The following is a 27,595-nucleotide window of genomic DNA, read 5'->3' as shown; positions in this document are numbered from 1 at the left end:
TTTTTCGCATTAAAACTGTTAAAGCACAAAACTTCGAAACCCTTGTCGTTTCAATCGCTGTATGCATCAATCCTGCGTCTCTTGTTATTGTGCGATGCGTAGATAGCGTGGAGCATCGTTGGCGTCCTGAAGTGTTTTGCGTGTCAAGATGTTTTACCACGTGAGTATTTCAGTGGGATATGTGCAGACCTCTTGCGGAGTGAAAGCTGAAAATTTTAGTATGCTTCATTTGTGTTCATTACGCGCGGTTATTTGCCGAGATTCATCGGGAAGAACAGTGCGCGCTGTCTCTCAGTGGCATTTGTGTTGCATGATCGTTTCGCTTGCGTTTCACGTGTTTCAGATCTCGCTGGACCACGAAATCCTGCTGCACCCCCGATACTTCGGGCCGCAGCTAGTCGAGACCGTGAAGCAGAAGCTGTACGCCGAGGTTGAGGGCACCTGCACGGGCAAGTGAGTACGGAGACGTGGTTCAGAAGAGTCGTGAATATGCGACGCATTTTGAGCGGTCCGAGCGGTGCTTCGTTCAGAGTGGTTGTGGAGAAGTTGTGCTTAGAAGCTGTGATACATACAGTGCATTGCTTCGCAGGCTGCTGGTTTGACGTCACCGCAGCGGACCATACAGACGTCCCGTGCACGACTTTTATGTTTTCTGGCATGAATAAATTCTTCACTTTAGTGGCTGAATCAGATTCATTGCTGGAAACGCACAGTACCACAGTAATGTTATCCCGGCTGGCACTCATTACCTAACAGGGGAAAAGTTTTAATATCTTTGTGACGAGCATGAAGGCCAAAATTGCACGGAAAAAGTGTAATTGTGCATTTTTTTTCGACTTTTCCTGCGACCATTTCGTGGCCACAACGCTGTTTTCAGAGTCTGCTATATTTTATATTTTTTTACTCATTCTTGTTGTATGAGGTAATTATGTAAATAAATCAGCATATTTTAGGCACTTTAAATCAAAGCACTCATGCTTACAATAAAAAGGAAACTGGAATGCACACACACTTGAGCCATACAAAAGGTACCATGAAATGTGGAAGAATACATTTTAAGAAACTAATATCTGTGTTCATTTCGCACACCTGTCTTAAAATGGTGCTCTATGTTGTTTTCGATTTCACCCTAGTCTTGTTGCATCCACATTAGGGGACCTTATGGCTTTTATGTCAGAATTTGTTAGCGTTCAGGTTTTCTCAAGAAGTGTGGATGCAGCCCCCAGAAAGCATGTGGTCTAAGCAGTGTTTGGTATCAAGTGGCGCAGAATGTGTCTGTGTACAATGAAAAAACTGCACCGGTATTCAGACTTGAATTTTGTGTTCCATGGAAATGTCCTGTTAGGTGTGGAGCTTTTGTAGTTCGCTAGGCAGTGCTTTGTTGTGCCAAGATTGTGGAGGCAACTGTGTCAAAGCATGTTCTCATTTATTGTGCATTGCAATCTGGCACTAGGTATGGCTTCGTGGTTGCTGTCACAACCATCGACAACATTGGTGGCGGCCTGATACAGCCTGGCAGGGGCTTTGTCGTGTATCCTGTCCGGTACAAGGCCATCGTCTTCAGGCCGTTCAAGGGGGAAGTGCTTGATGCTGTAGTCACACAAGTCAATAAGGTATGTTGTATAAAGAGATATGTGCTGGTTAGTTGTTACAGTTGTTCCTTTTTGATTGAGAATTCACTGCTACATTTTTGTGTGCTTAGTACAACCGAAATTAGTGTTTTAATGGAGATACCACTCACAGAGCTTGACATGACCTCTCTGGAACTTTCATGTGTTCATAATTGTGGATATCTGTACTCTGTGCTACTTTATTTAGAGGCAGCCTTTCTATATTTGTGCAGAATAAGTTTGTGTATTGTCAGTACGTTTATTGTTGTCGCCACATGGCAGTTCATTGAACAACATGTACTTATTCATAGTAACCTGCAAATGTATATAGTGTAAACTTGGCACTAGTAATTCTCCCACCACCAACATTGGTGCTATCTACGTATCGTGGAATGACATCAATATGTTTCGAAAGAAGTGGTTCAGAAAAATGCATTGTTCAGGAGAGCGTGCAATCACAAGCCTCCTAGAAAAAAAAAATTCACACGCAATCATAAGGTGTCATGCGACAAATCTGTGTAAGCAGTATTAGTTATATGTTTTGCTTTCACAGTGATCACCTTCGCACTGTGCCTTTGAGTTTGATTTCAGCATTGCTTTTTTGTTCCCATGCTGTATGGGTCTCTGGTGGGTAGCAGCTCATATTTGGAAGGTGTATTTTTACTAGTGGGTGCTCAAAGGTGCACCCACTGCAGAGTTTGCCTCTGTAGGGTAGAGGCTACACACATACACTCAGACAGGTGGGGTAGTTAGGTGTGGTGTGGAGGACTTCTGGATGTGGGTAGCGGTTCTAGAGGGCAGAGGTCGGTGATAGGTGAAGGCTTGCGTTTTGGAGATCAATTTTTACCGTTAAAAGGGTGCTTCTTCGGGATACACACACAGCTTTTTATCAAAAAGTACTGTACTGCTAATGCAGGGAAAGAAAGGAGTAGGAGCTGGGCACCCAGAGGGCACACACTCACCATGGCTTTTTGCTGAACTGAAAAACAAAGAACTACCCAAGATTTCACCGAAAAAGTGCAATGCATCCGTGATGCCTTTAGCTTTGAAAAACCAGTCTTTCTATGATCTGGACCTGCTGTTAAACATTGGTATGCCACCGAACTCGAGTGTTGCCATGGCATAGTCCTGGCAGTCACTTCCTGGAGAGTCTATAAGCCCCATGTCAGCCTTGTTTACAGGTATTATGTGAGTACATTGTAGGCTGACGGCAAGATATTTAATGAAGATTCTCAGATGTCCGCGCAGGTGAACAGCAGGTGCCGTTGCATGAAATGTGGTAAGGTACAGCAATCCCATGCAGTGTGCTCATACAGAATGCGATCGAATGCGCAGCTGTATTCCGCTTTGTCTGCTAGGCATACATAACAGATAGCATGGCATGAGTTCTTTCCTCTACTCTTCCACAAGATAACAGGTTGTCATATCAAGGGATATGTGTCTTATGTAGTGAAAAAGATGGCCACAATCTTCAAGCACCCCTAGAGAAACTAGGATGTGTTGCAAACACATACAGTCAAATCTTGATATAACGAACACGGTTATTCTGAATTATTGGCTATATCAAACTCTTCTTAAACATTGTTAATAAACACATGTAATTTTCACTTAATATTTCGAACATGGTTGGCCCTAAAACAAATATATCGAACCCCCCCAGCAACACGTGACACCCGCTCGGATGGCAGGTGTCAGGCTTCACCGCACTATACAAGTGACTGATGATGGTGCCGCAAGCATTTGTGCCAAGATTCGCACATTTATCTCCTGCTGGTGTTCAGATCTCGTACTCACCAACAACGCCATGGAAGTTAGAATGGCATAGAGTGTTGGTGGCCAGGCGGTCAGCATGCGTTACGCCTCTCGCAGCTGTTGACAACACCCCAGAAGCAGCGGCATGGACGGTTGTACCATTGCAGTGACCATACTACGCTCATACCGACTGTCTCTGAAGTGGTAAAACACCGATAGCTTTTGCTCTGACATACCATTATCCATGCTACTCTGTTGTGAAGCAGGGAAGCCACCCTAGCTAGCTCTTGACACGCTGGTGGTGCAGTGCGGGGAAGACAACCTAACGGGCATTAATTTTGTTTTTTGTGGTCTCTAGAATCGCCACGAGCATCTTCATAAGCCTCGCTAAAACATGAGAAAAGATCTCCCCGTTTCTTTAGTAAACATCGCCTGAGTTGTCGTCACTTCGTTTACTAAAATGCACTGCTCTTTGGTGCATTGTTGACGATATTTAGTATAACGAATTTCGGCTATATCAAACTGTTTTCGTTTTTTTACGTCTTCACTATAATGAGGTTTGACTGTATGCAATTGAAAGCAAAAGTGATGCACACTAATCGAGCTTGGGTAGAGTTCATCACTCTACTGTCATACAGCAGGGCCTGCTGTTGAGACATGCGAGGAGGGGACCATTTTTATCTACAGACGTGTCAGTTGTTTGCTTCAACGCATGGCACTCCTGCTGAGTGGAAATGCCATAATGCATCTCAAGAGTCGCAAGCAATGCAGGGGTGCAGGTGGTGGGTGCTCTTCCAGGTTCCGTGGCAGTGATTTTGACTTTGTGCGTGCCATAACTTGTGGTTTGTAAAAAGTTGATTGAATGTCCCACTCCACTGCATGCAGCTAGCTTGCTCTGATCGCGGCATTTATTTCCTAATGCTAAGATGGAGTGAATTAGTTCAGGGATCCTGTATACAAGCAAGGTTTAATAGGTTTTGCTTTCTGGGCTGTACCCTTTAAATGATTGATGAAATAAAAAAGAAATGTTTGTTCTCTAAATAGTGATGAGGATGATCCTCTTTGAGGTGAGCACCTCAATTTTGGATGCAGTCCCACCATTGGCTATGCCCTTCCATCACCTGTGCACTGGCCTGTGCCCACTGTCATCTAGAAGAAGGAGGGCATCTATTGACGACATGCGTTCAGGTGGAGTGTCCACATTTGTGTGCGTAACATAAAATACTGTCAAAGCATCTTGCACAAGGTGCAGTGCAAACAAATGAGAGCACTGTGACAACGGCTGAAGCATGCAAAATCATCCATATTTGGAGGTCATGGGTTTGGATCCCACCGGCGGCATGCGGTTGTGTTTTCTTCTGCTTTTTTATCAATTATCTTCAAGTGATTGAATATGTACACTATTAATCTCCAATTAATTAATACCACAGTTTAAAAAACGAAAAACATCTCCTATGGTCCCTGGTTTTGGGGACTGTTGTCTTCCGTCATGCATTTCAAGCCAGTCATGTGAAATTAATGTGAAAAATTACTTTCAAGATTGATGCCCGTGCGTTTTGTGGTAGCACAGGTATGAATGCGTGGTCAGTGCACATTTTCTTTAGCTTGTTTTACACAGGTAAGTGTTTTAAATTTCTTAAAGTGGGCTTATTTGTTTGTCTAATAAGTTCTTCTGACAAAAATATGGAGAAAGCTGGGAGGATGGGGATTTCCGCTATGCAATCAGAGCATGCTCCTGGATAATATCTAAAGCTTTTTACATTTTTCTGCGCTAGCATTATAGCTTCCACTCTGCCGGAAAGGTGGTGTCCGTTTGTCTGTCTGCTCCCTCCGCAACCTCGAAGAGCTGGGTGGCAGGTGGACCACCTAGGTCATGTGACTGTGATGTCATCTCAACCTAACCACAGAACTGTGGGCAAACTGCCCACCGTGGCAGGGGGTAATTAAATTAATGATTAGTCAAAAAGAGGTTTCTTGGAGAAGAGCAAGCTGGGTCTGGGAAAAGGCTGGGAAAAGAACTGCCTTTGGGGGGGCACTATGTCTAGAACTGCAATGATGACTGTGAGTGTTCTGTTATTCCGGTAGTTGACTGAGTGAGCTACAGCGGTAGTATGTATTGTGTGTCTTGCAGGTGGGGCTCTTCACGGAGATTGGCCCCCTGTCCTGCTTCATCTCTAGACATGTGAGTGGCTGTTCTCATCGCTTACCTGGTCTTTTCACTGGAATGAATAAAAGTGCCGGATTCTTTTCATGTTTTTGTCATAATAGTGAGTTTTTGTCATGTTTTTTGGCTGCATTTGTGAATAGAAACGAAGAAGACATGTCACTGTTTGATGTCTTCGTGCATGCAGAGAGTACAAAATGCAGAGGATTATTTTGTTTCTAGTGCAGTAGATCTCAATTATATTGAACCCAGTTAGGTTGTACTACTGTTTATATCGAACAGTGAAAGCATCCTCTTGAAAATTCCATGCAAAAGTGCAGCACTACTGTTCGTGTTCATCGAACTCTCGTTCAGCAGTCTTTGGATATACAGTAGAATCTCAACGATACGACCTGGTTGATGTGAATTTCGGAATGATATGAATTCTGGCCAGAGTGTATTGCGTGCAGTGGGCAGAAATTTGGATTTTGCGAACAACCTCGCCTGCCTCACTGCAAGCGTGCAAGCTGCGACCGTGCCCTCGAGCACGAAGTACTTGTCTGTACATAGCAGATGCTGCAGTCATCAGTCGCACATGACCAGCATAGCACTGACATCGCGAGTCAGTGGTAGCACGCAGCCATAAGTAAACCCTGTTAGCTGAAAACACATCTGCGTAAATTCTGCATATGAATTTTGTTCTTTGTTCATTCTGGATGACAGAAATATTTTTCGTGACCCCATGACATTCGTATCATAGAGATTCTACCGTATCGAACTGTGCGCTGCGCCCCTGCAAGTAGCACTTCTTGTAACAGCCCTCCCGTGGTAACTTTTTGCACGCTGACCTGTGTTGGCAACACAGCCATGGGCAGGTGCTGGCATCACCAGCCATGTGAATGCGTTGTGAAACAGCATGATGAGAGGAATGTGGGGTGTGGTTGCGAATAGCCTTCGGTCCGGTGTACTTAGTTTCAACTCAACACTGCTGTCATTTCAGAAAGCTGGCATTCAGTGCTCTAGTTGTTGTGGAGTTAAGTCAACTTTTACCAAAGGCCTGTGGAAGCTCTCGCATTGCCTGCTTTGCTTCTGAAGGCATTGCGGATATCAACTGTGCCTAAATTTTTTCGGGATACTGTGTTTGTGGTGTGCTGGTAACACTATTAAATCTGCTATGATAGGTGATGATTAGTTCCAAAGCACCATTCACTACGGCTTTGGTGCATACATTAGCAAGTGGCGCGCTTTATGTTCTAGTGTGCTCGCGAGTGGCAGGAAGCATGCCGATAGCATGGATGCATGCTTCTAGGTTAGACATAAGCTTAGCTACTGCCATGTTTTATATATCAAATTATTTATTATCAAACTTTTTCATGATCCCTTTTGAGTTTGATATATCTGGGATCAACTGTACATGCATGAGGTGACATACAAATAATTTAGCTTCTGTGGTGGCCTAGTCATCATCATCAGCATCATCATTTATTTACCCTTGAAGGCCCTTAGGCTAGGGCTATGGAATTTGGCTGCTGGGAGCAAGGCTGCAGTTATTAAATCCCAAATGTGGTTGCTGCACTTTGATGGAGACGAAATGCAAAATTCACCTTTGTGCTGTGCATTGTGAGTGTACGTTAAAGTACCCCACTTGGTTGAAATGTCTGAAGCCCTCCACTGTGGAGTTCCTTGCAGCTCCTGTGCAACTCTGGCATGTTGCGCCCCACATGTTGCATGGCCATGTGGTGCTTTTCAAATAGTTTGTTGTATTCAGAAGAAGGCAGCTTCTTGCAGCTGTGCTTTTCTATTTGCCTAGAAGAAAACTGTGCACTGTTTAACCACTATGCACCGAAGGGTTTGTTGGCCATGTTGAAAGTGCTTGGGAGCTGTTGCAGGCTGCTTGATTAGTCTCATAGCAACACATATAATAAAAAGACCACCCATGTCATTCATGTGCATTTTATTCATCTGTCACCAAGACCATTCTCAGCAACGTTTTGGGTAACATTCAGGAACACTGATTGGATATAATGAATGAATAACACATTTTTTGTGTACGGCCAGGGATGATGGGTGGCTCCGTTGTTCCAAGAAGCCATTGGATAGAAAAAAAAAAACAGTTTCTTGTCAGTTTCATCTCATACAGTGTGAGTCTCGAAATGAACTTTACGAGGTGCTCTGCCTGAAAGAAGGGTCCAAACAGGTAGGTATGTCGCTATAGGAATTTTAATGCTGATCCTCCAATACCAACCGCAGAAATACATATCATGGCATGACTCAATGACATTGCTGCTGTAAGACAGAAAGAAAAGTAGGAAGGAGACATTAAGCCTGGACTCCATGTACGCGAAAACTCACGCGAACGCGAAGGCGACGGCGGCAAGCGACGAGCGACGCCGTCGCGTGAAGCAAAATGCATGTGTCGCTTGCCGTGTCGCTCGGATCTGCACCCACAGAAAATTTCGCTCGTCGCCCGGAAGTCCCCCACGTGACTGGCCAATCAGAGCCCCCCAAAGCCGTTTCCGGTTTGTCCACGGTTTCTCACGGGCACATCTCACGAAACCAGCTTGTCGTCATGGTCATCGCCACCGTCGAGAAAATATTTGGTTTTGTAGCTGAGAGGCAGACCCGCACGATTTAAATAATTAAAACAATCTACTTGTTGGGTGCGGAGGGCTAACAGTATTTGGAGCGGGCTACGCGAGCGGGCGTACTGCAGGGAGAGATGCGTGTCGAGCCGCGGGTACCGGCGCTCGATCCACCGTGCCGCTGCGCTCCAACTGTGCAGAAACACTTGCGGCGCGCATTCTCAGTGGTATATTATAGTTTGCTCACTTAGTCAGGTTGCGGTGACAGTTTATGGGAGTGTTTTTACTAAGCTGGAGTGCACAGGCGCCGAACGAAAGCACACCTCCCCCGTGAAACCGTGATGTGACTTCGTCTCCGCAAGCACGCCTTTGGTTATCTCCACTGCCGCTACACCGCTGCTGTAGAGGAAATATTCCTTTGGCCCTGACTATGAGGCACACTCACAAAGTTTTAAGAGAGAGAACAGGTTACGGGCGTGTTTCTAAGCTTGAGTGCGCAAAGCACGGAATCCGCTGCGCACGTCGCGGGTTCGCGTCGCCTGCCGCCTTCGCTTGCATGGAGGTTGCCCACAAGCGACGGAGCGAACGCCAGCCGTCGCCTTCGCCTTCGCGTTCGCGTACATGGAGTCCAGGCTTTACTTTTGCAGTCTGGTAACTCTGGCGGCTAAATAGGACCATGCACTGTGGTGGAGACGTCCTCATCTCTCATGCTTTGAGTATGTGAACTTGCCAAAATGTGAACAGTCCACGGCTCCGTTCGCATTTTTATTTATTAGTGTATCATAGATAGAGAGCTATTTGAAAACCCACTTTATCATGGCCGTTGCATTACCGCCAGCTGTTAACCCTTTGGCTAGAGGGCAGCCCAGAATTCTGGGACGCGACGGATTACCGTATTTACTCGCATAATGCTCGCACTCGCGTAATGCTCGCACGCCCCACATTGGCTATCAAAAATTGGGAAATTTTTTTTTCTACGCATAATCATCGCACCCCCAAAATTAATGCCGCGAGCCGTCTGCTTGTCGTAGCGATCGCCATCTATTGATTGCGGCCACAACTAACTGCCATGGTTGGGCACGCGTGCTACTAGGCGGCGGTACTGTGCTATCATCCGCTGCCACCGCCGCTACTGCTCATCCACTCACCACCGCTATGCAATTTTGCGAAGGTGTCTCCAGCTCTCCGGTGTCTCGTAGGCCTCGTTTGCCTTGTTTGCGTGTTGCACCGTGCTCTTTGTGCCGCTTCGCCATGGGACGCTACACAAGCTACACAGCTGCTTTTAAGCTAAAAGCTATTGAGTATGCGTTGGAACATGGCAACCACGCCGCCAGCAGACACTTCAGCGTCAACGAGTTTTGCGTCCGGTATTGGAGACGGCAGCACGATGAACTCAAGACGACTAGTAAGACGCGCCGGGCCTTCCGTGGACCGAAGACTGGGAAATTTCCTGCCGTTGAATCCTCTTTACTGGAATATATCAAGGCTCGACGAGCGGATGGCTGTGCTGTGTCGATTGATTTGATACGGTACCAGGCGCTCGTAATCGCAAGAAAGGAGGGCATCCCGGTGCAAGACTTTAGCGCTAGTAACGGGTGGGCCACACGATTTATGCGGTGCAATGGACTCTCGCTCAGGAGGCGAACGACTCTTTGCAAGCGCCTGCCCGCAGCCTATGAAGAGAAAATAGTGGACTTCCATCGATTCGTTATCAGGATCAGGCAGGAGAAAAACTTGCTCTCACAGATAGGGAACGCGGACCAAACTCCGCTGAATTTCGATATGCCCAGCAGCAGGACAGTCGAACAGGCGCTCGGACTGTGCACGTCAGGACTACAGGTGCCGAAAAACAGAGGTGCACGGTCATGCTAGGCGTGACGGTGGACGGGCGGAAGCTCCCACCGTACGTCATTTTCAAGCAGAAGACCCTCCCGAAAGGAAAGCTCCCCCCTGGTATACACGTGCGCGTCCAAGAAAAGGGGTGGATGACCGCGGACCTTATGGTGGACTGGGTGAAGACTGTGTGGGGGCGGCGACCGGGAGCGCTTCTTTTTCCGTGGCTCCTCGTCCTTGATAGCTTTCGAGGCCATCTTCAAGAGTCGGTTCGGGTGAAGTTCAAGGAACTGCGCACGGACCTGGCTGTTATACCCGGCGGCCTCACATCAATGCTACAGCCTCTTGACGTATCTTTGAACAAGCCATTTAAAGATACCGTCCGGAGGCTGTACGCAGAATGGATGGCCGAAGGTGAACATGCTCTGACGCCGGGTGGCAAGATCAAAAGACCGTCCGTGGAGCTGCTGTGCAGCTGGGTATCATAGGCATGGGGGATGATTGATGTAAACATGGTGGCCAGAAGCTCCAAGAAAACAGGAATTTCGAACGCCCTGGATGCGACCGAGGACCACCTGGTGTGGGACGACGAAGAAGCGTCGGAAGATGAAGAAACCATCGATTCCAGTGTCGACACAGACTCTGATGAAGAGTAGAATTGCCTGCAGGACGTACGCAACGCGAGTAGTGACGGGGAGGTTGCGCGCGGCAAATAAAGTGCTTTAGCAGCTTGAGCTTACGTTCACCCTATACTTTCATAATGAAGGTAAGTTACGCTTGAAAGTAATGTTTTCGTTATATTTACAATTGCAGACTTGACAATCCTGATCTTGCACCCATTCATCTTTGCATTTAACACTCTGAAACATTTGCTTGAAAATTTTCCCCGCATAATTATCGCCCCCCCCAAACTTCGCGTTGATTTTCAGGGAAAAAAAGTGCGAGGATTACGCGAGTAAATACGGTATATCATTTCAGTCCATCTTGACAGCATTAGTATCTTGGCAGCATCCTAGGGCACTTCATATAGTAGTGATTTTTGGCTTGTACTGGGACCAGTACTGGGACCTTTTTTGTGGCAGTGCAGCAGTGTGCTCATATTTCTTTTTTTTAATTTAAATACGAACTGTGGGTTACATTTTTCATAACTGCTCTTTTCTTAACCCTCTACCCCGTTCACAATTGGTCTGGCCCTCTATCTGCAACCGTAGTAAGTTTGCACAGCCTAGTTGCAAGCCGAAAGTGGTAGGCAATGTTTTGAATAGGGGAGGAAAAAGAGAAACTTAACTTTATTGCACACAGTTGCCCTGAGGACCGCAACCCCCGTGGATAATCCGGTGCTATGTAGGCTTCAAGAGGAAATTCATTTGTCATTGTAAAACATAAAGCAAGAAGTGGCTATCCACTGCTATCAGATAGTAGTATGACTTGCTTGCGAGTGATAAAACCCTGACAGAACCTGAACCTTGCTTGCTATAATATGGGGCCAGTGTACAGTCTTGGACAAAAGTTCACGGGGTGCAGATGTGTGGGAAAAAATTTGTAAGCATGAGAGAACAGACTCTCTTCATGCACTGGAATGAACATTAGCTGATTGGGTGGCAAGGCAGTGCTGCAGAAACATCTTTTTCTATACTCCCACGTGCCATGAATTTTTTTATTTGTTTTTTGCGACTGCACATTCCTTACCAAGGCTGGGTCCTTGTCATGCTCATTTCATCTGGTTTGCTTGTCGGAACAGCCAGCAGTAAGTCACATACTTAATGGTGCATATCCGAAAAGCCATAATGCACGACTGGTCTCCCTGGCACATTTGTCTACTGTATAAGTGAGAATTTTTTGCAGCCCCTTACCTGTTGCCAAATAAACAGTTGCAAACAAAATACGGGTGCTTCCATTTGGTAGCACTTCACTTCTATTTCTGCGGATGTAAACAATCTGCAATTAATAAGAATGGTACGCTGGCTGAGTTAGGCTGCAAAGAGCGTACGAGTCAGTACGGCCTACTTAACTGTCCGTAGCCTGACAACAAGTTGTTCGGATAATGTGTGTCCACCGCTGCGTGACATGGGTGCTGTCCCTGCTTGCTCGTAGAGCTGCGTGATTGCGTCAGTTTGATTGCAAATTTCTGATGCTATGTAACCTTGAGCATTCTCGTTGTGATAGCAGCTGGCTTTTTCTATGTTCCTTTTATTTCCCTGCCACGGTTATTCCTAGCCGTTTATTTTTTCTTTTCTATTCATATTTTAAAAGTGAGTAGAAGCTCAACAATTCTCCTTAATGTTACTGATGTTTTGTCTTGAATGACCTTTCAGTTTCTTTCAGTTTTCGAAGCATTTATAAATTGTGAAATGAAGGGTTTGGCGGATGTACGTTGTGTTCTTATCCTGTTCGAATTTGTTCTTGTGTTCATATCTTTATTCCTTTCTTTGCACTTAGGCTGCAAGAAATGAAGGGCACTTTTGCTTATGACTGTAATTTTGGCTGTCTATGGGTGTCCTTATTTCGATTGTTTATGAGTTCTGATTCTGATCCTTTTCTTGCTTGTGACCTGTGGTGTGTTCGTTCGTTTCCTTACATCCTTTTCTGTTTTCATTTTTCTAAATTACAGTCCATCCCATCAGATATGCAGTTTGACCCGAACTCGAACCCACCATGCTACAGGACACAAGACGAGGTGAGCTGGACGGGTTTCAGATGACAGTTTGTGGACACATAAAGTGCTGGAGTTCTCGAAATTTTTAGCCTAGGGAAACTCTCATGGCTTTCAAAAGCTGCTGAAGAACCTCCACATGTCTTGGCTGCCATCCATTCCTCCTGACATGCATGCGGAAACCGTGGGCTTCCTGGTACCCAGTTGGAGAAATCACGGCTGAACTCATTATACTGCAGATCAGCCGTGCAGGTTGTGTATTGCAGTTGAGTGAGATGGAGAACTCCTAGTTTGTGTTGAACAGCCACTAAAACTGCCACTTGTTCATTTGACCACATGGTGTCGAGTAAAACGAACTGCAGATTGGAAGAGAGTCTTTATTTGTCATTACACTCTCGCAATGAACTCTACCAGAATTCTAGACTGAGCATGGACTATGCTTCCGTTGATGAAGTAAGCTTAACACTCTTCTCTGTGGAATTAGTAAGTGCTTGGCTAATTTTATGCAGTAGACCCTTGGTAACATGGAAATGCACGTCTCAAAAATATGGGCCATCTGAACTTTTCTTGTGTTGCACAACGAACTCAGTTTAGCAGCTTGTGTTTTTCATTGCATATCTTGAAAGTTTGTCGTGATGAAATTTGGATGTCCTGAAATATGGCCCGTGAAAACTCGGGAGGAGGGCAGTTAGATAGATTTGCCATGACCCATGGGTGCGAGACACAGGCATGACGCAAATCTGTTTCTCATGGCAGCAACAACTGGGCAAACTGAAAGAGGGGACATTAGGGAAGGACTGGGGGTGCTGGTCTCACTCTTCCAAATTTTCAGGGGCAGTGGATGCTGTGCAGTCGTTTGCCCTTTTTTTCCAACTGTGTTTCCTGTGCTGCTGTTCTGTTGCATGCAACTCTATTTAATATAATTTAAGTGCTTTGTTTCCATAGTGAACCTTTTCTAGCAAAATAGGGCTGCATATGTGGCTTAAGTTTCGGCAATGGGTGATCAGCATGCTGAAATTTGTTTTCCACTTCGGTTATGTCCAAACTTTGTTGAGCTCTAGTTCTTTTTCTCCACTGTGGTAGCACAGTTATTGCTGAGCCCAAAGTTCTAGATCTACTCCTGACCACAGCAGGTGCATTTCGATGGAGGTGAAATGCATAAACATCCATGTGCTGTGGGAGGTTAGCACATGTTAAGGAACCCCATGTGGCCAAATCGATCCAGAGCCCTTTATGACGGCGTCTCTCATAGATCAGGTGCAGCTTAGTGACTTGGGATGCATGTACCACACTTGACACAGTTTGTGAACAGCTTTAGCTTTGCCTATATTCTTGAATCGAGGTCCTTACTCAAGGTGTTGTGCTTTCCTGAGTAGGAACAATTTATGTGCCGGAACTGCGCAGCAGTTTGATCATTCAATCTGGGTGGTGAGAACAGAGAGCAGTAATTGACTTATTCTTTGGTGATAATTGGGGTTTGTGCAATGTTCCAGACTTATTTAGGGAATTATCGCACACCTCAGAGAACCATGTAGATATTCTTAACGGATATATCACACTGTGTAGAGCCTGAAAGTTTTATTTTCAGGTTGTGAGCGGGCATCACTGCTGCTATCGAGTTGACTTTTTGCCATCAAGGAATGCACCATTCTGGATTCGGTGTGCAGATGGATTGGCTTGGATAGGCGTGACAATTTAAGTGCTGCGTTGTTGCCACTGGAGGAAACAAGGCATGCTATTCTTTATGCGGCATTGTGCACCATGGTCCTTTATAGCAGCAATGCAAGAAACACAGCCTATGAAGATACGTGCTTGTTCATGCTGATAATGTGATAGTGGGGGTATCCATTGTGGCTCAGATGCCACCGCCACGCCGTGCAGAAGGGGGAGGGGAGGGGGGTGTTGTCAGGGTCCTCCACTTTGTGAACTTTGCCTGTCTTGGTTCTCTCAGCCATAATTGCACTGGAAATAGACTCTGTTCTTGCATGGCACAGCATGCATCTGCTGAAATTGCAAAAAATATGTGCCTGTAGGAAAGGGGTGGGCATGCACTGTGTTAGTGCAGAACTACCATGTGTGATGGTCAGGGGCGTTGGCACTCGTCAGGTGAGCCCATGGTGGTGGGGCTGAATCCCGGCCACGGCAGCAGCACTTTGATGGAGGCAAAAAACAAAAGGGTCCCATGTGCTGTACGGCGTCAGTGTACGTGTGCGACGTCAGGAACCCGAGGTGGTCTGAGTTAATCCGGAGCCTTCCACCATGCCATCCCTCGTAGCTCATGGGCAGATTCACATTAGTAAAGGATGTCAGTAAAGGGATTTCTTGAAGTTCATGGATTTTTTGTACTGTTTGACTAGGGGCTGTGATGAAAATGAGCACTGCTTTGGACTTGTGTTATATTCAAACGAAAACTGTTTGAGGCTATGCTAGATTGCATAGCTTCAAGTACTTGCAGAAAATGACTTTGGATTCTCATGTACTAATCTAACCATGCACTTGGCGCATGATAGTCTGATGTGAAGCAAGTCCAAAATTTGTAGTATCCAGCAATCTTCTTTTTTACACTGTTACGAGGAGGCTGTTATGGCATGTGTCTCATGCTACATATGTTCACCATGTGGATAGACTGAATGTCTTAAAGGTGATAGTATTTGCGGGGCCCAACAGTATTGGCACGCACTGCTCTGTCATCATTTATCATGATCTCTCACTTCCAATTCTTCTGCCATGCTCACAGCATAACAGACTTCTGTATCTAATTGCACGGCATGAATTGCTTTTGCTTAGTGCTGTGGGCAGTTATTAGAGCATATGATGAGTAAAAGATAAGTAGCAAGGTGTTATATCAGTTATAGAAAGTACATAATATGTTGTTATGTACAGTGCAGTCCACTTAAAATGATAATGAGAAAACCGCAAAATCCGATCGTCATAACCGATTATCGTTACATCTGGACGAGCCAAAAAAGCTCCGTGCTCCTTACAGTGGTGATCGCTGTCACAGCTCTCCGCACCGCCACAGTTCTTGAAACGGCGAGATTAGTCTGCTGGTCATTGTTGTCATAAGCGCCTGCAGCACCGAATTTTCGAAGCGGCAATATTGTGAGTAATGTGGACAGAGCACTCAAGCACATCTACAGCATGCAGAACTTCTTTCACGTGTTGCATATTTGTTGCACATTTCAAAATACCTTGTGATACTCTTTGCTTTCAAGATGCATTTCCTTATCCTTTACTCTCTTTTTCTTTTTCAACCCCTCCCTGTTGCTCTCTACTGCTTTTCACTCTAGTTTACTCTAGAACTGGAGTCCTGGATAGGAGAGTTTTTCTTCAACATCAAACTTTTTGTATTGACTTACATTTTGCTCTTCCTGCTTTCAGGACATCATCATCCAGCAAGATGACGAGATCAGGCTAAAGATTGTAGGCACTCGGGTGGATGCGTCAGACATCGTGAGTACTCCCTCAATGACTTGCTTAATTCGGTGTCTAGTTTTACAATTACGATTTTCACGATTACGTATTTGAGAACAGATATGCTTGAGACTTCGATGTGGCTGTAGGTGAACCACGTTTGTGGGGCAATAAAAAAACACCGGTGGAGCGCTTCAAAAACAAAAATTTATTGCATAGATGGGCTATTCATCTTCACTTGAGTCATCTTCAGTGGTACTGCTGTCGTCGTCATCGCCACTACGATCCCACAGCACATCGTCCTCCATGGAAAGCCCGCACTTCCTAAATGACCGCACCACGACGTCGCGTGGAACGGCCGCCCAAGCGGAAATCACCCACCCTCACACAGCCGCCAGGGAGGCTCTCTTCACGCGCCCCGTTGGCGTAAGTTCCCACCCTTCTGCCGCCAGCCACTCGTTGTACTCACGCCGGAGCAAGTCCTTGAATGGCTTGTTAATGCCAACGTCTAGCAGCTGCAGCTGCCCCGTCAGACCGCCGGGAATCACCAGCATATCTGTATCTTCTTTTCGGAGCTCTGCCTTCACTGTCGCGGTAAGGTGGGCACGAAATGAGTCCAGCACGAGGAGGTTCGGATTGCGATTTTTGAGGGATGCCCCTGGCCTCAAAAGCCACACCCGACGGTACCAATCAATAACTAAGTCGTCCGTCATAAAGCCTTTTTCGTTCACTCGCACAATCACACCTTTCGGGAACATTTCCTTTGGCATAGTTTTTCTTTTGAAGACGATGTACGGTCGGAGCTTTGTGCCATCTGCCAAGCATGATAGCATAACAGTGAACCGATGTTTCTCGTTTCCTGTCGTGAGAAGCTTAACCTCGCGAGCTTCCCTCACGCTCACTGTTGTGTTGCTCGTCATGTCGAAGTAGACTGGTGACTGGTCCGCATTGCCGATTTGGCCGAGCAGGTATCGCCGCGAGTCGCGGAGCTTGAGGTAGTGCCTATGGAAGGCGAGAACATTCTCCTCGTAAGCAGCAGGCAGCTTCTGGCATACACTAGTACGCCGACGAAGAGAGAAGCCAGCCCTCTTCATAAATTTCGAAGCCCAAGCCCTGCTGGCTTTGAAGTCTGTTCGGAGTATTCCATATTCCAGCTTCCGCAGCAAAGACCCGGGCTTGTTGCGTGATCATTTCGCATGTCACTGGAAGGAACCGATCACGTATTTCGGTGACATACGCTGCAAGCTTGACCTCCAGCTCCAGAAAGCGTCCCGACTTCGGCCCGTGGAAGCCTCTTCGCTTGGAGTCGCAATCGAAAATCGAAAATCCTGGCCAAAAAGCCCGCGGAATACCTGAATGCTACGCTTGGAGCCGTAGAGCAAACAAAAACTTCTAACAATGCAGTAGCGTCCCTGATAGATTGTTTTTTTTGCTTTTATTGGCAGTTCAAGGTTTCGTTTCGATTGTAAGTCGAGCCGCCCACTTCGGAATTTTAAATTTAAAAAAAAAGGGGTCGACTTACAATCGTGTAAATACGGTATATATATATATATATATCTTTATCGAGAGCGCGAAAGAGACACTACAACGACAGAATGAAGCGAGGAAGAGACAACGCGCTCCAGAGATGCCAGAAGAGCGTGCTGCACAATCTGAGAAGCGTCGTAACGAAGATGCGGCCAAAAGAAGTCGTGCCACGTCCCGGAGTGACTCTTTAACTGCGGAAGAGACCGGTTTGAGTTGTCGAGAGCATCGGAATGAGGCGTTGCGTAGACGACGTGCCGAGGAAACGAAGCTTTCGCAATTCAGCTATGGTTAACCAGAGCTAAACCACAGCCAATTCTTTTTTTTTGTCTTGGCTTCACTCCGCTAGCTTGGAGGTGCGGCCCACTCTTTCAGTTGCCATACATGCATGCTATGCTATCTGCTGACTAGGAACAGAAGTGAAAAGGCAGGCTGATCATTAGGAGGCTGAGCTGAGGTTTATTGCAAAACGAGAGATGTAGTGTTGCCGCTGCCAATGCTGTGCCCTGTCTGGCCGGTCCAACATGCGAGATACTTTATTAGCTTTTCAAAGTTATGGTATCATAAAAACGAGTGTTAACAAACAAGACGCTGTTTCATCTGCACGTGGCCGTAAGAAGTACACCATAAAATGGGGACAGGCCAGTGTGGGTGCTCGCAGAACAGAAAAAAGCAGCCCGCAAAACTCGGTTTGGGAACCCCTGCCCTGAAGAATCATCAGTTCTGTGTTCTCCACAATGCATTGTCTCACCCAAATCTATTTCCTCCTCTTAAGATTTAATAAATGAGTTTTGTTCCCTAACCCACCGTGGTATCTTCCTGTCTCTTAAAGTTACCCCCATCATTTGCGCTTTCCGTACCTCACAGTGCAGTCGGCAATCCGTTCACCTCTAGGTTTTAGTTCTGTACATGTGTACTGGCTTGATGCAGCTGTTCAATACTTTTCTTTTGAGAAATACTGGTAAGTTGCTGTTCACAGGTTGAGAGTACCTGCCATATGCACTCCAACCTAATATAGTTCACGTTATAATTTTCTATCTTGTTTTGGAACTGCGGTTACTTCTTGGTCTAGAAAGATGCACATCCTTACTACGTCTTTTACCTCTCCTCCTGTCATGAACTGTTGTTCCCATCCCACATCGTTGAACATTATTTCTGTCTTCTTCATATGTTAGCTTTAAAGGCTTGCTGTTCTACTTAAACCGGGCGGGGGAGGGGAGCCACGGTGCGCTGGGAGCCAGTGCGAACACCGGGCGAGAGGAGGGGAGCCTCGGTGAAGGGTTCGGTTGCTGAGTCAGGTGTTGCAATTCCTCCCCAGAGTTACTTAACCAGACGAAATCAAAGATTACTAAGGCATTCTTTTTTAAACAGTAAAATGTCATTGGCTCGACCCCTGCAAATTTGGCCAGCTGATTTGGACTGCCGTCATGATCCTGGCTAGCACCCACGTGTGTTGCTGAGCATCCATTAATTCAGACGCAGCTGTGCTCGCGCTGATTAATTTGGGTGGGCCTCAGGCAGAGGACTGTGTTGGCGCGGCAAGTGATCATCAAAATATCACTAAGGTGACAGTTTGGGCTAGTTGATGTAACATAGCAGTGAGCATACAACACTGAAGAAACAGGACACAAGTGACAAACATGGAGGATAAGCGCTCATTCATGTCTCCACTTGTGTCCTGTTTTTTCATTGCTATATACCTGTTACTATTTGGAAGTGACCCTGAATAGCATGATGTGCTGTTGCCCATGCACTCTGATATGCATGCAGTTGCAGGTGTTGCACCATTCGTGGAGCTGAGAAATTGTCTGGCTGCATAGTTTTGACGCCAGTTTTCAATGTTTTTAGCACAGGTGCGCTGCGTTTTGGACACTGATTGGCGTTTTGCACGTCTTTAGAAGTCGCCTTCCACTGCTGACAAGTGTTTCCCTCGCTTCCGTCAAAGTGGCTCTTTGTCTATTTCTTCCAGTGCACTGAAAAGTGTGCACCCATCACATGCCATTTGCCAATAATGCTGTGGAGCCTCCTCACATGCGACGCTGCCACAGGTGATGAGGAGGCTGCACTGCTACCACGTTTAACCTGTGAAGGAGGCCGCAAAGGCTTTTACCATGGAGGAGCTGCTCTTCTTTGATATTCCTGAAAGTGCGCACGCATTAAAGCATCAGATTGAATCACGGAAAATCGTTATTGCCGTGCAGTTTTCGTTCCAGAAGCAGGCGACCATTTCCCAGCTTCATGATTGTATTCATGATAGGAATGTTTTTCGCAGTTTTTTTTTGGAGGGGTGCGGGATATTCAATAAATAAAATAATTTTCCAGATTCTTGAAGCCCCAATTAATGAGCATTTACTACATGAAGGACTGGAAGGTATAACATTTAGGATAGGGCATAGGATGCAGGCTATGGGATAGCATTGGCATTTGTAGATTCTTTGTCCTGTAGTTTTTAAAAGAGTCTTAAAGTAGTAACGCTTGCTTTACATTCGACTTCCATCTAACTCAAAGGGGCCTTGAAGTCTGTTAAATTATGCAGAGCATTTTTAATACTCCTGGTTTTGAAGGCAAGTACCATGGTGCCAATTTTAATAAATTGAAGTTCAAATTAGTTCGAGGCACACAGGTCTCAGACATTCCTTGTACACCGCAGCACACTGCAGTGCTGTCACTTACTTTTCTCCTTAATTGTAAACTAGGGTGTCATGGAAGTCGATGCTATCCTGGCTGAAATTAAAAGGAAGAAAGAAGTTTGGGCAAGGCATAGAGCAGACATCGAGTGGTATTTTGTGCCAATTTTCAGTCATGAGTCTGGAACATTGCTTTTATTCTGCAAAGAAGCATGAAATCTACTTCAGTATACAGGCTTTTCAGCACCGTATTATGGAGGCTGCCATCTTTGATCACGTGATCACGCCGCCATTACACGCCTCCCGACTGCTCGGCGCGCGCCTCTTCACGACGGCTGCTGCGTGTGACGGTTCGGTTCCGAGAGGCAGTGTTTCGGCTGATACGATTGTAAACGAGTGGGCAGACGACACTATGGTTTGGCCAAAGCTTCAAAGGACATGTGATATCCCTAATTTGATCACTTGAGGCGTGAAAACGTGATCAGGCTTCATGTTGCGGAGAGCCGCTCAGCTCTCCCATTTCGAGCCAAGGGTTGGATCGCCTGAATGCTTGTCTTTGCATCCGCTGAACGGTTTGCTGAATGTTTTTTATTGTTATTATCTAAAACGGCAAGGTTTAATGTTCCTGCGGCAGCGCAGGTCGTCGTCGGGTTGTGGCATGCATGCAGACACCGCTAAAACGCTCGCATGCACGTCGTACGCATTCATTTGCAACCTGTTAGCGGTGCTTAGGAAACATAAAATATTTTCTACTGGTTTGTTAAACACAGAAACACGAAAAAAAATAAATAGACACAAAAATATTAACTATCATGGTCGCTCGCAGTGCCATGCATAAAGCAGTCTTCACGAGCTGGCGTGCGTTTCCAAGGATTCCGCAATATTATTGTTAGAATGCGCGCATGAAAACGCTTTAATACTACATGAAGTTTACAATTATGTCAGCCTCACATATAATATTGTGGTACGCACTCTGCTCGATATGCGGACATGAAAATGCTCGAGGTCTCGTTGGTGGAAAGTAATCAGCCTCTCTCTTAGCGATAGCCTGCGGAGTCACTTTTAGTGACTGTCTCACGAGGAAGTGAGAACCACCCAGCAGACCAGCCGTAATGCAAATGCTTTATTCCGAATATGGTCACGAAAACCGCGCTACTTGGGCCGAAGTTCAACAGTAGCTGATTGTGTGCCACGATTGGCACAGTGGAAGAGGCATTTGCCCCATTGTGGATGTGACATACCTTTATAGTGCCTATCTCTTGATCTCTTGAGATATGCATTGTGCAGTGGATGATTACTACATTAAGCTCACTTAATTGAATTTGCACGGCCAGTTTTTTCAGTCCTGCACTAAAAATGCGCTCCTTTTAATTTAAATGCTATATAATTTGTATAATTGAAACAGTTTTGGTCTCTTTTGAGTTAGAATGAAACGGTGCACTTATACAATCGTGGCTGTGTATGTGTTTCGATTGTCTAAGACCGAAGAAACAAGTCTCGGCATCTTAATGGTAGTTCATCATGGCTATCCTGCTACGTGCCTTGCCTTTTTTTTTCTTTCTGTATTTAACCCTTGGCTCTGTGTTGTAGACTGGAATTATGATCACTGCAAAAGGTGTCCTAACTCAATTATCCAATTGTCAGATCACTGAAGATATTTATAATACTTGTCAAGTCGACAGATACATTGATCGACTCAAGTACTGTCTGACTGTTTAGTCAGCCATTGATAACTGGCATGAACTTAAATAAGTTAATCTTCCAAACTTGGCAGTCTGCATTGAAATGGAGTGTCCCAGTTCTAGTATATAAGAAGCACAAGTCAGCCATAACCACTTATTTTCTTTTTGAAGTGTCACTTTGGGAGACAGGGATAAAAATTTTGTTTTGTTTTTATTCAATCAGGCTGAAGTTAAACAGTAAAAGTGTACTTAATGGAGTGCAGATGTGATCTGTGTACTGTTCCTTGGCTCTTAACTCCACCTATAATTAGATATCTGGGCAACCGGTCATTTGACATGCCCTCGACATGACTGCTCATGCTGAAACCCCAGTTAATGTGAAGTGACTGTGTGTACGTGTGCAAATGTGAAACCGCATCTTTGGTATAGTTTGTATATTTAGTTTTTTAACTGTGATTTTAGTTGCAGAGTTGCCACCTAGATTATTAGTTGTTCGGGTCATTTAGTTTCTTAGTTTTCTTTGCTTTCTTGTTCTTCTGTTCTGGCTCTTCTGTTTATACTAGTTTTTTTGTCATTACTTTCTTCTGTTTGCTTTAGTTTCCTGTGCTTTAGTTTTCCTGTGTTGTGTGTAGAACTCATCTACATAGGAAAAAATAGTGTTTATTTAATGTCTGTCGGGCAATATGCAGGTATGTAGATAAGCAAACAAGTTTCTTTTTTTTTTTGCAGTTTGCCATTGGCACGCTTATGGATGACTATCTCGGTAAGTAAGCAAACCAACAAATAAAATCTTCCTCTGACTCGGGAGATATCTCTTATTTTTTACCATTTGTTGTCATTGGTTACATGTTTGTTCATGTTCATCCTGTAGTTGCTAACGGTTCTGATGCATTGTAAAATGCTAGGTTGAACAAATTGAACAGAATTGATGAGTAAAGTAATGGCTTCTGTAACAAAATTCTCACATACAAAAACAGTGCTCATTTTAGACATATTTTCAGTGTCTGAAATCTCTTCACAACTGCCGCGACTGGATAAGTTGGTGGTGGTGGTGGTAAACACAAGAAATAGTTGCTGCTTGACCTGGCTTTTCTGAGGTTGTCTGTAGAACAGGCTCGACTTAGGTGGACTGCAATAAATTGCTGGTCTATATCTCTTTCAACAGTGTCAGCAGTGTACCTATCAGCAAAGGGAGGTGATTTGCAAAGGATGATAAGGGGACAGCGCAGTCCAGTTCAGAGCAGTGATCAAGCTATCCAGCTTACTTAGTTAATCCTTCGTGGGATAGGCCATGAATTCGATATACACCTAAAGCTGTTCTATCACTTGTGCATCCATTGGGGTGCATGGAAGCGATTTCATTTGTCGGAAATGTGTGTTTGAGGGCAGTGAGCATCATTGCACTGTGTGGCTTGTAGTGCTGCATTTCTCAAAGTATAGCATACTTTCTTTTCAGCCTGGTTGGAAGGGAACACATGAAAGCTGATTGGTGATTGCAGTTGAACTGCCTGTATCTATTCTTGAACTCTCATGCTTAAGTCAGTATTCAGACAGTTGGCCAGTCAGTTGTCCACATAGTTAAGCACGTCTTAAGACATGCCATGTGCTTCGGAATATAATTGCATACCCCACTTGCAGCTTTTGCAGCAGCACGCTTTGAATCAGTTTGCAGGTTGTTATTTTTGTTTCATGCCACAAACCTATGGAGCAAGCTACCAGAACTGTTGCCTTATTTACATCATTTCTTTCATCTGAATAGGTGCCTTATTTAAGCTTGAACTTCATACTGGCGTTGGAAAGATCTACAGCTTGAACATATTGTTTTTTATCTTGTTATTGAACTCAACTTTGTGCTTTTTTCTTTTAAGCTTTGTGCTTGAACAGCGAAGGTATCACTCACAATTTCTTCACTCACATAATATATATATATATTTACTCCAGCATTTGACGCATGATAGGCTTAGTTGCTTGTTCACCAGCAAACCCAGTTATAACTGATCAACTTATCTAACGGTAGGCCTTCACAAACTACTGCACTGGGTGCTGGGATTCAGGGTTTGTATACTTAGTTTTACCTTGGGACTGTCAGCAAAAACTTTTTCATTCCATTTGCAGGTGCCTAGCTAGTTAAACATTAGCCAATACTTCTTGCTTTGGTAACCAGTTTGCTTTGTAAAATGAACCCTTTAGGTTACTAAGATCAGTAAAAGGGTTACTGTAAACGTTCTTGCTGTACTAATACCACGTGTGTGCTGTCTACGGCAAAAGTAACCAGGCCGCCATGAACACAGCTGGGGCAGGCTTGTAGCATGGCAATGGTGCTGTGTTCGGCAGCATTCGCTGGCACTTGCCGGCTGCCAGGGTAACCTGAGCCTGCACCCTCGGCTTATTGCTCTGGGTGATAAAAAGTTGCCTGGTAGCATGGGCGGCATCCACTTTCACGCATTGAGAGCATAGCACAGTTGGTCGATTCCGCTGTGCAGTGCAAAGGGTGCTTCTTCACTTTCTCAGGCCGACACCGTGAAGTTAGCGCACGTTACGTTCTTGGCTACAAAACCTAGCGCATTTAACTTCAGCCCCCCGAAATGCACAACAAGTTGCTTTTCTGTGCATTGAGGCTGTCTTCGGAGTAAAATTGGGAGTGGCTGCCGATATTACAATGCACTTCTCTCCACGACGCCTACTGTGTCCATTCTGTTTTGCAGCCCGAATGCACAGAAATGAAGCAGACTTTAGATCATTTGGAGTGTGCTTCTCATTGCCAACAGGTGTTGTAGGCAAGGCATTATTATTATTATTGAACAGCAGCTTAGGGAGCTCATTGGCTCGTCAAGTTGACGTGTGCCGTAGCGCTTGGGCTAGTGTCGCTGGCCTGGCAACGTATAACAGCTGCATCAGTGTTCTGCCGCGAAGTTTAGCGGGCATGGTGGTGCCACCATAGGCTTAGTGGGCCCTCCACAAACTACTGGCACGCATCAAATTAAAGCGTCGAGGCATGAAACATCACAATGAATTAATTCGATTTATGTGTGGAACATTTGTGGTTGTGCTAGTTCATGCTTGGCAAGCCCGGTGAGGTCCTTGTGCTATCCCCAAACCAGGCTGAGCACGGTTTATGTCTCCGCAATTTTTTTTTGTCTGGCCTTCCTATTGTATGTGTCTTCCAATCACGGTCTTGTCTTCCGGATGTTTTAATTTCGCACTGGCTAAAGCTGCATGATATTTCTGCTATTTTTTGCTTTGCACTGTCACTTTAAGTGAACTGATAATTTCAGGAGGAACAGTTTCTCACCGTTGCTGCAAAACTCGTTTGGTTTTTCTTAGCACAGCAAACACTGCCCTTCATTTCCAGGCAACAGGGTGTCGCTAATCTGTTCAACCAGTACCTCACAGAAAAGTGATGAGCAGTCATGAAGCGTTAAAAGCGTGCTGAAATTGGTTAATAGCCTGCTTCATTGCCGTACACTGCAGCTGCATTAAGTGGATGGGCAGAACAGAAGCATTCATGGAGAAAAGTGCCCTGAATTTTCGACAGCCGGTCCTGAATTTATTTTGCAGACATTCCATGTATGCAGAAAAGCAGTTCCTTGCCCATTTCTTTAACGGCAGGAGCAGTGGGCTGAAATTGAATGTGCAATTTTGTAGCTAGAACGCAAAGCTTTTGAGCTTCGCAGTGCTTGCCTGAGAGCAGTGAAATGGCACATTTTGCAGTGTGCAACGCCCTCGCCCAGCATTACTGCACTTGAAAAGCATGTGAGCGCATGATCGGGTGACATTTTATCATCCAGAGGAAGAAAATGAAGGCGCAAACATTTGTCACCAAGGTTATTCTCGTAGCTCGCAAGCGCCGACGAGGGCGATCTACTGCAGTACGGCTGCTTGGCTGTGAGCCTACTGCGGCTTTGTTCGTGGCTGCCTGGCTATTTTTTGACAAAAGACAGTGCACGCAACAATCAGCAATACATGTTGTGGTGTAGCATGTTTGCTGTGGCTACAGGGAGAAGAAATTCAATGTTATTTTTTTTAATTATGAACACAAGGCACTCATCACAGGACTGGCGCATATGCCGGCTGTGTTTACACGCCCCTTTATATGCTTGTGACAAAGACCCTATGCATGTGCGCAAGCATGGCGGTGCAAACAAAAACAAAAACTGCTTTAGTTGAGGAGCAAAAATTATTCTTTGTCACCTACATTCTAGCATCTTTCCTTCACCAGCTAGCAAGGAGACTAATGTACAGTGGCAGTGGCCTAGCGGTTTGAGCATCCGCTTTGCATGTGGCAGGCTGTGGGGTTTGATCCCCAGTGCTGCCTTGTACAGTCGGGGACAAAAGTCTCTGGACCACATGTTCCTCAAACTAAGCCGATAGTGTTACTATTACATGGCGGCTGGAGACCAGACTTGTGTAGATTTTTTTTTTTTAATTGGTTTTTGGTGGAAAGGAAATGGCACAGTATCTGTCTCATATATCGTTGGACACCTGAACCGTGCCGTAATGGAAGGGATAAAGGTGGGAGTGAAAGAAGAGAGGAACAAATAGGTCCGTAATGGAGGGCTCCGGAATAATCGCACAGCACACGGGCGCCTTAGCGTTTTTCCTCCATAAAAACGCAGCCGCCGCGGTCGGGTTCGAACCCGGGAACTCCGGATCAGTAGTCGAGCGCCCTAACCACTGAGCCACCGCGGCGGGGCACTTGTGTAGATGAAAGAACAAAATTTCGACTTTCACCTCAACAAGTGTGACCTCCAGCCGTCGGCTAATAGCAGAGCTACCGGCTTCGTTTGAGAAACACGTGGTCCAGAGACTTTTGTCCCCGACTGTACACACTGGTGATACAAAGTGCACAAGCTTTCCCCTGACCTGCTGCTTGGCTTCTGAATGTGTGGAAAATGAGTTTGATCCCACCTTGTAGGGACAAAAATACCTTTTGCCATGGCACTCTTTTGCCTAGCTTCACTTGTGCCATTAAAATTCAACACCATTTAAAAGTCTGACTAGTTAATCAAGCCTTCATTCGTACGCATCACACCTGTGCACCTGGACTGCCATTCGCATGTCCTGAAGAGTTTTATCCTTGATAGTGCATGTAGTTGATGTGTGGTTTTAAGATTAGTCACTGGAGGCAGAGTAGAGCTTAAAATTTTGTGTACTCTGTCATGGTGAGTTTGGCTGAGCTCTGTGTATTGACCAAGATTTTTTTTTGTCTTTTTCAAATCATTTTTGTAGGTCTCAGCTGAACAGGTGGAGCTTGATTCGTCACCTTATTCCACACCAGTCACTCATCGTGGGCCTGCCATTTGCCGAGGAGTGGAGAAACACGTTTGCGTACATTTAATGTGCAATCTGCGCAGAGGTTGCAAAAATCATAATCCACTTTCACGTCGTGCTCAGTGAAGGTCATATTGAGTTCCTCGTTGAACGTGCTCTATTGTTCAGAAAACAAATAGAAAAAGATATGTGAATTGTTCATTTGTCTCTTGAAATTGGTGTGCATTCTTTTCCTGTGCAGAAATTTATGCGAGGTCTGGGTTTCATCTGTGTTTTTCATGTGGCTGCTGGCTTGTGCTTGTTTTGAAGTTTGTTGTACAGAGCGATAAGTAAAAACCTTTGTGAGTTTTATGGCTTGCCCTTAAATTGATCTACTTTGAAGACAAAGCGGATCGCAATTATACTGCTTGTGCAAAAGCTGCTTTGCTCCAAAGAGCTGCAGTCCGTAGTTAACACTTCTTTTTTTTCTGCACCAGTAACATGTAGTAGCAGCAGTTAAACTGT

At 45.3% G+C, this 27,595-nt stretch overlaps 1 protein-coding gene across 1 annotated transcript; it reads left to right on the top strand.

Moving 5' to 3' along the window:
• Nucleotides 1-69: 69 nt before the first annotated feature.
• LOC144133094 (DNA-directed RNA polymerase II subunit RPB7) lies at nucleotides 70-27,442 on the top strand. Its single transcript, XM_077665940.1, has 8 exons — nucleotides 70-160; nucleotides 344-453; nucleotides 1,454-1,613; nucleotides 5,494-5,544; nucleotides 12,532-12,597; nucleotides 15,955-16,026; nucleotides 22,550-22,583; nucleotides 27,050-27,442. Exons 1-8 carry the CDS (start codon nucleotides 149-151, stop codon nucleotides 27,058-27,060), a joined length of 516 nt encoding a protein of 171 aa, XP_077522066.1. The 5' UTR covers nucleotides 70-148; the 3' UTR covers nucleotides 27,061-27,442.
• The last annotated feature ends 153 nt before the right edge of the window (nucleotides 27,443-27,595 follow it).

This window comes from Amblyomma americanum, chromosome 5, assembly GCF_052857255.1.
Source record: "Amblyomma americanum isolate KBUSLIRL-KWMA chromosome 5, ASM5285725v1, whole genome shotgun sequence".
In the NCBI taxonomy this organism is placed as follows: domain Eukaryota; kingdom Metazoa; phylum Arthropoda; class Arachnida; order Ixodida; family Ixodidae; genus Amblyomma; species Amblyomma americanum.
Note: the sequence above shows the minus strand (reverse complement) of the source record. Positions and strands in the feature narration are given on the sequence as shown.

Coding starts and splice junctions, on each gene's coding strand:
- LOC144133094 (XM_077665940.1), top strand. Junction 12,598..15,954: donor GCTACAGGACACAAGACGAG/GTGAGCTGGACG, acceptor TCCTGCTTTCAG/GACATCATCATCCAGCAAGA. Junction 16,027..22,549: donor GGGTGGATGCGTCAGACATC/GTGAGTACTCCC, acceptor TTTTTTTTGCAG/TTTGCCATTGGCACGCTTAT.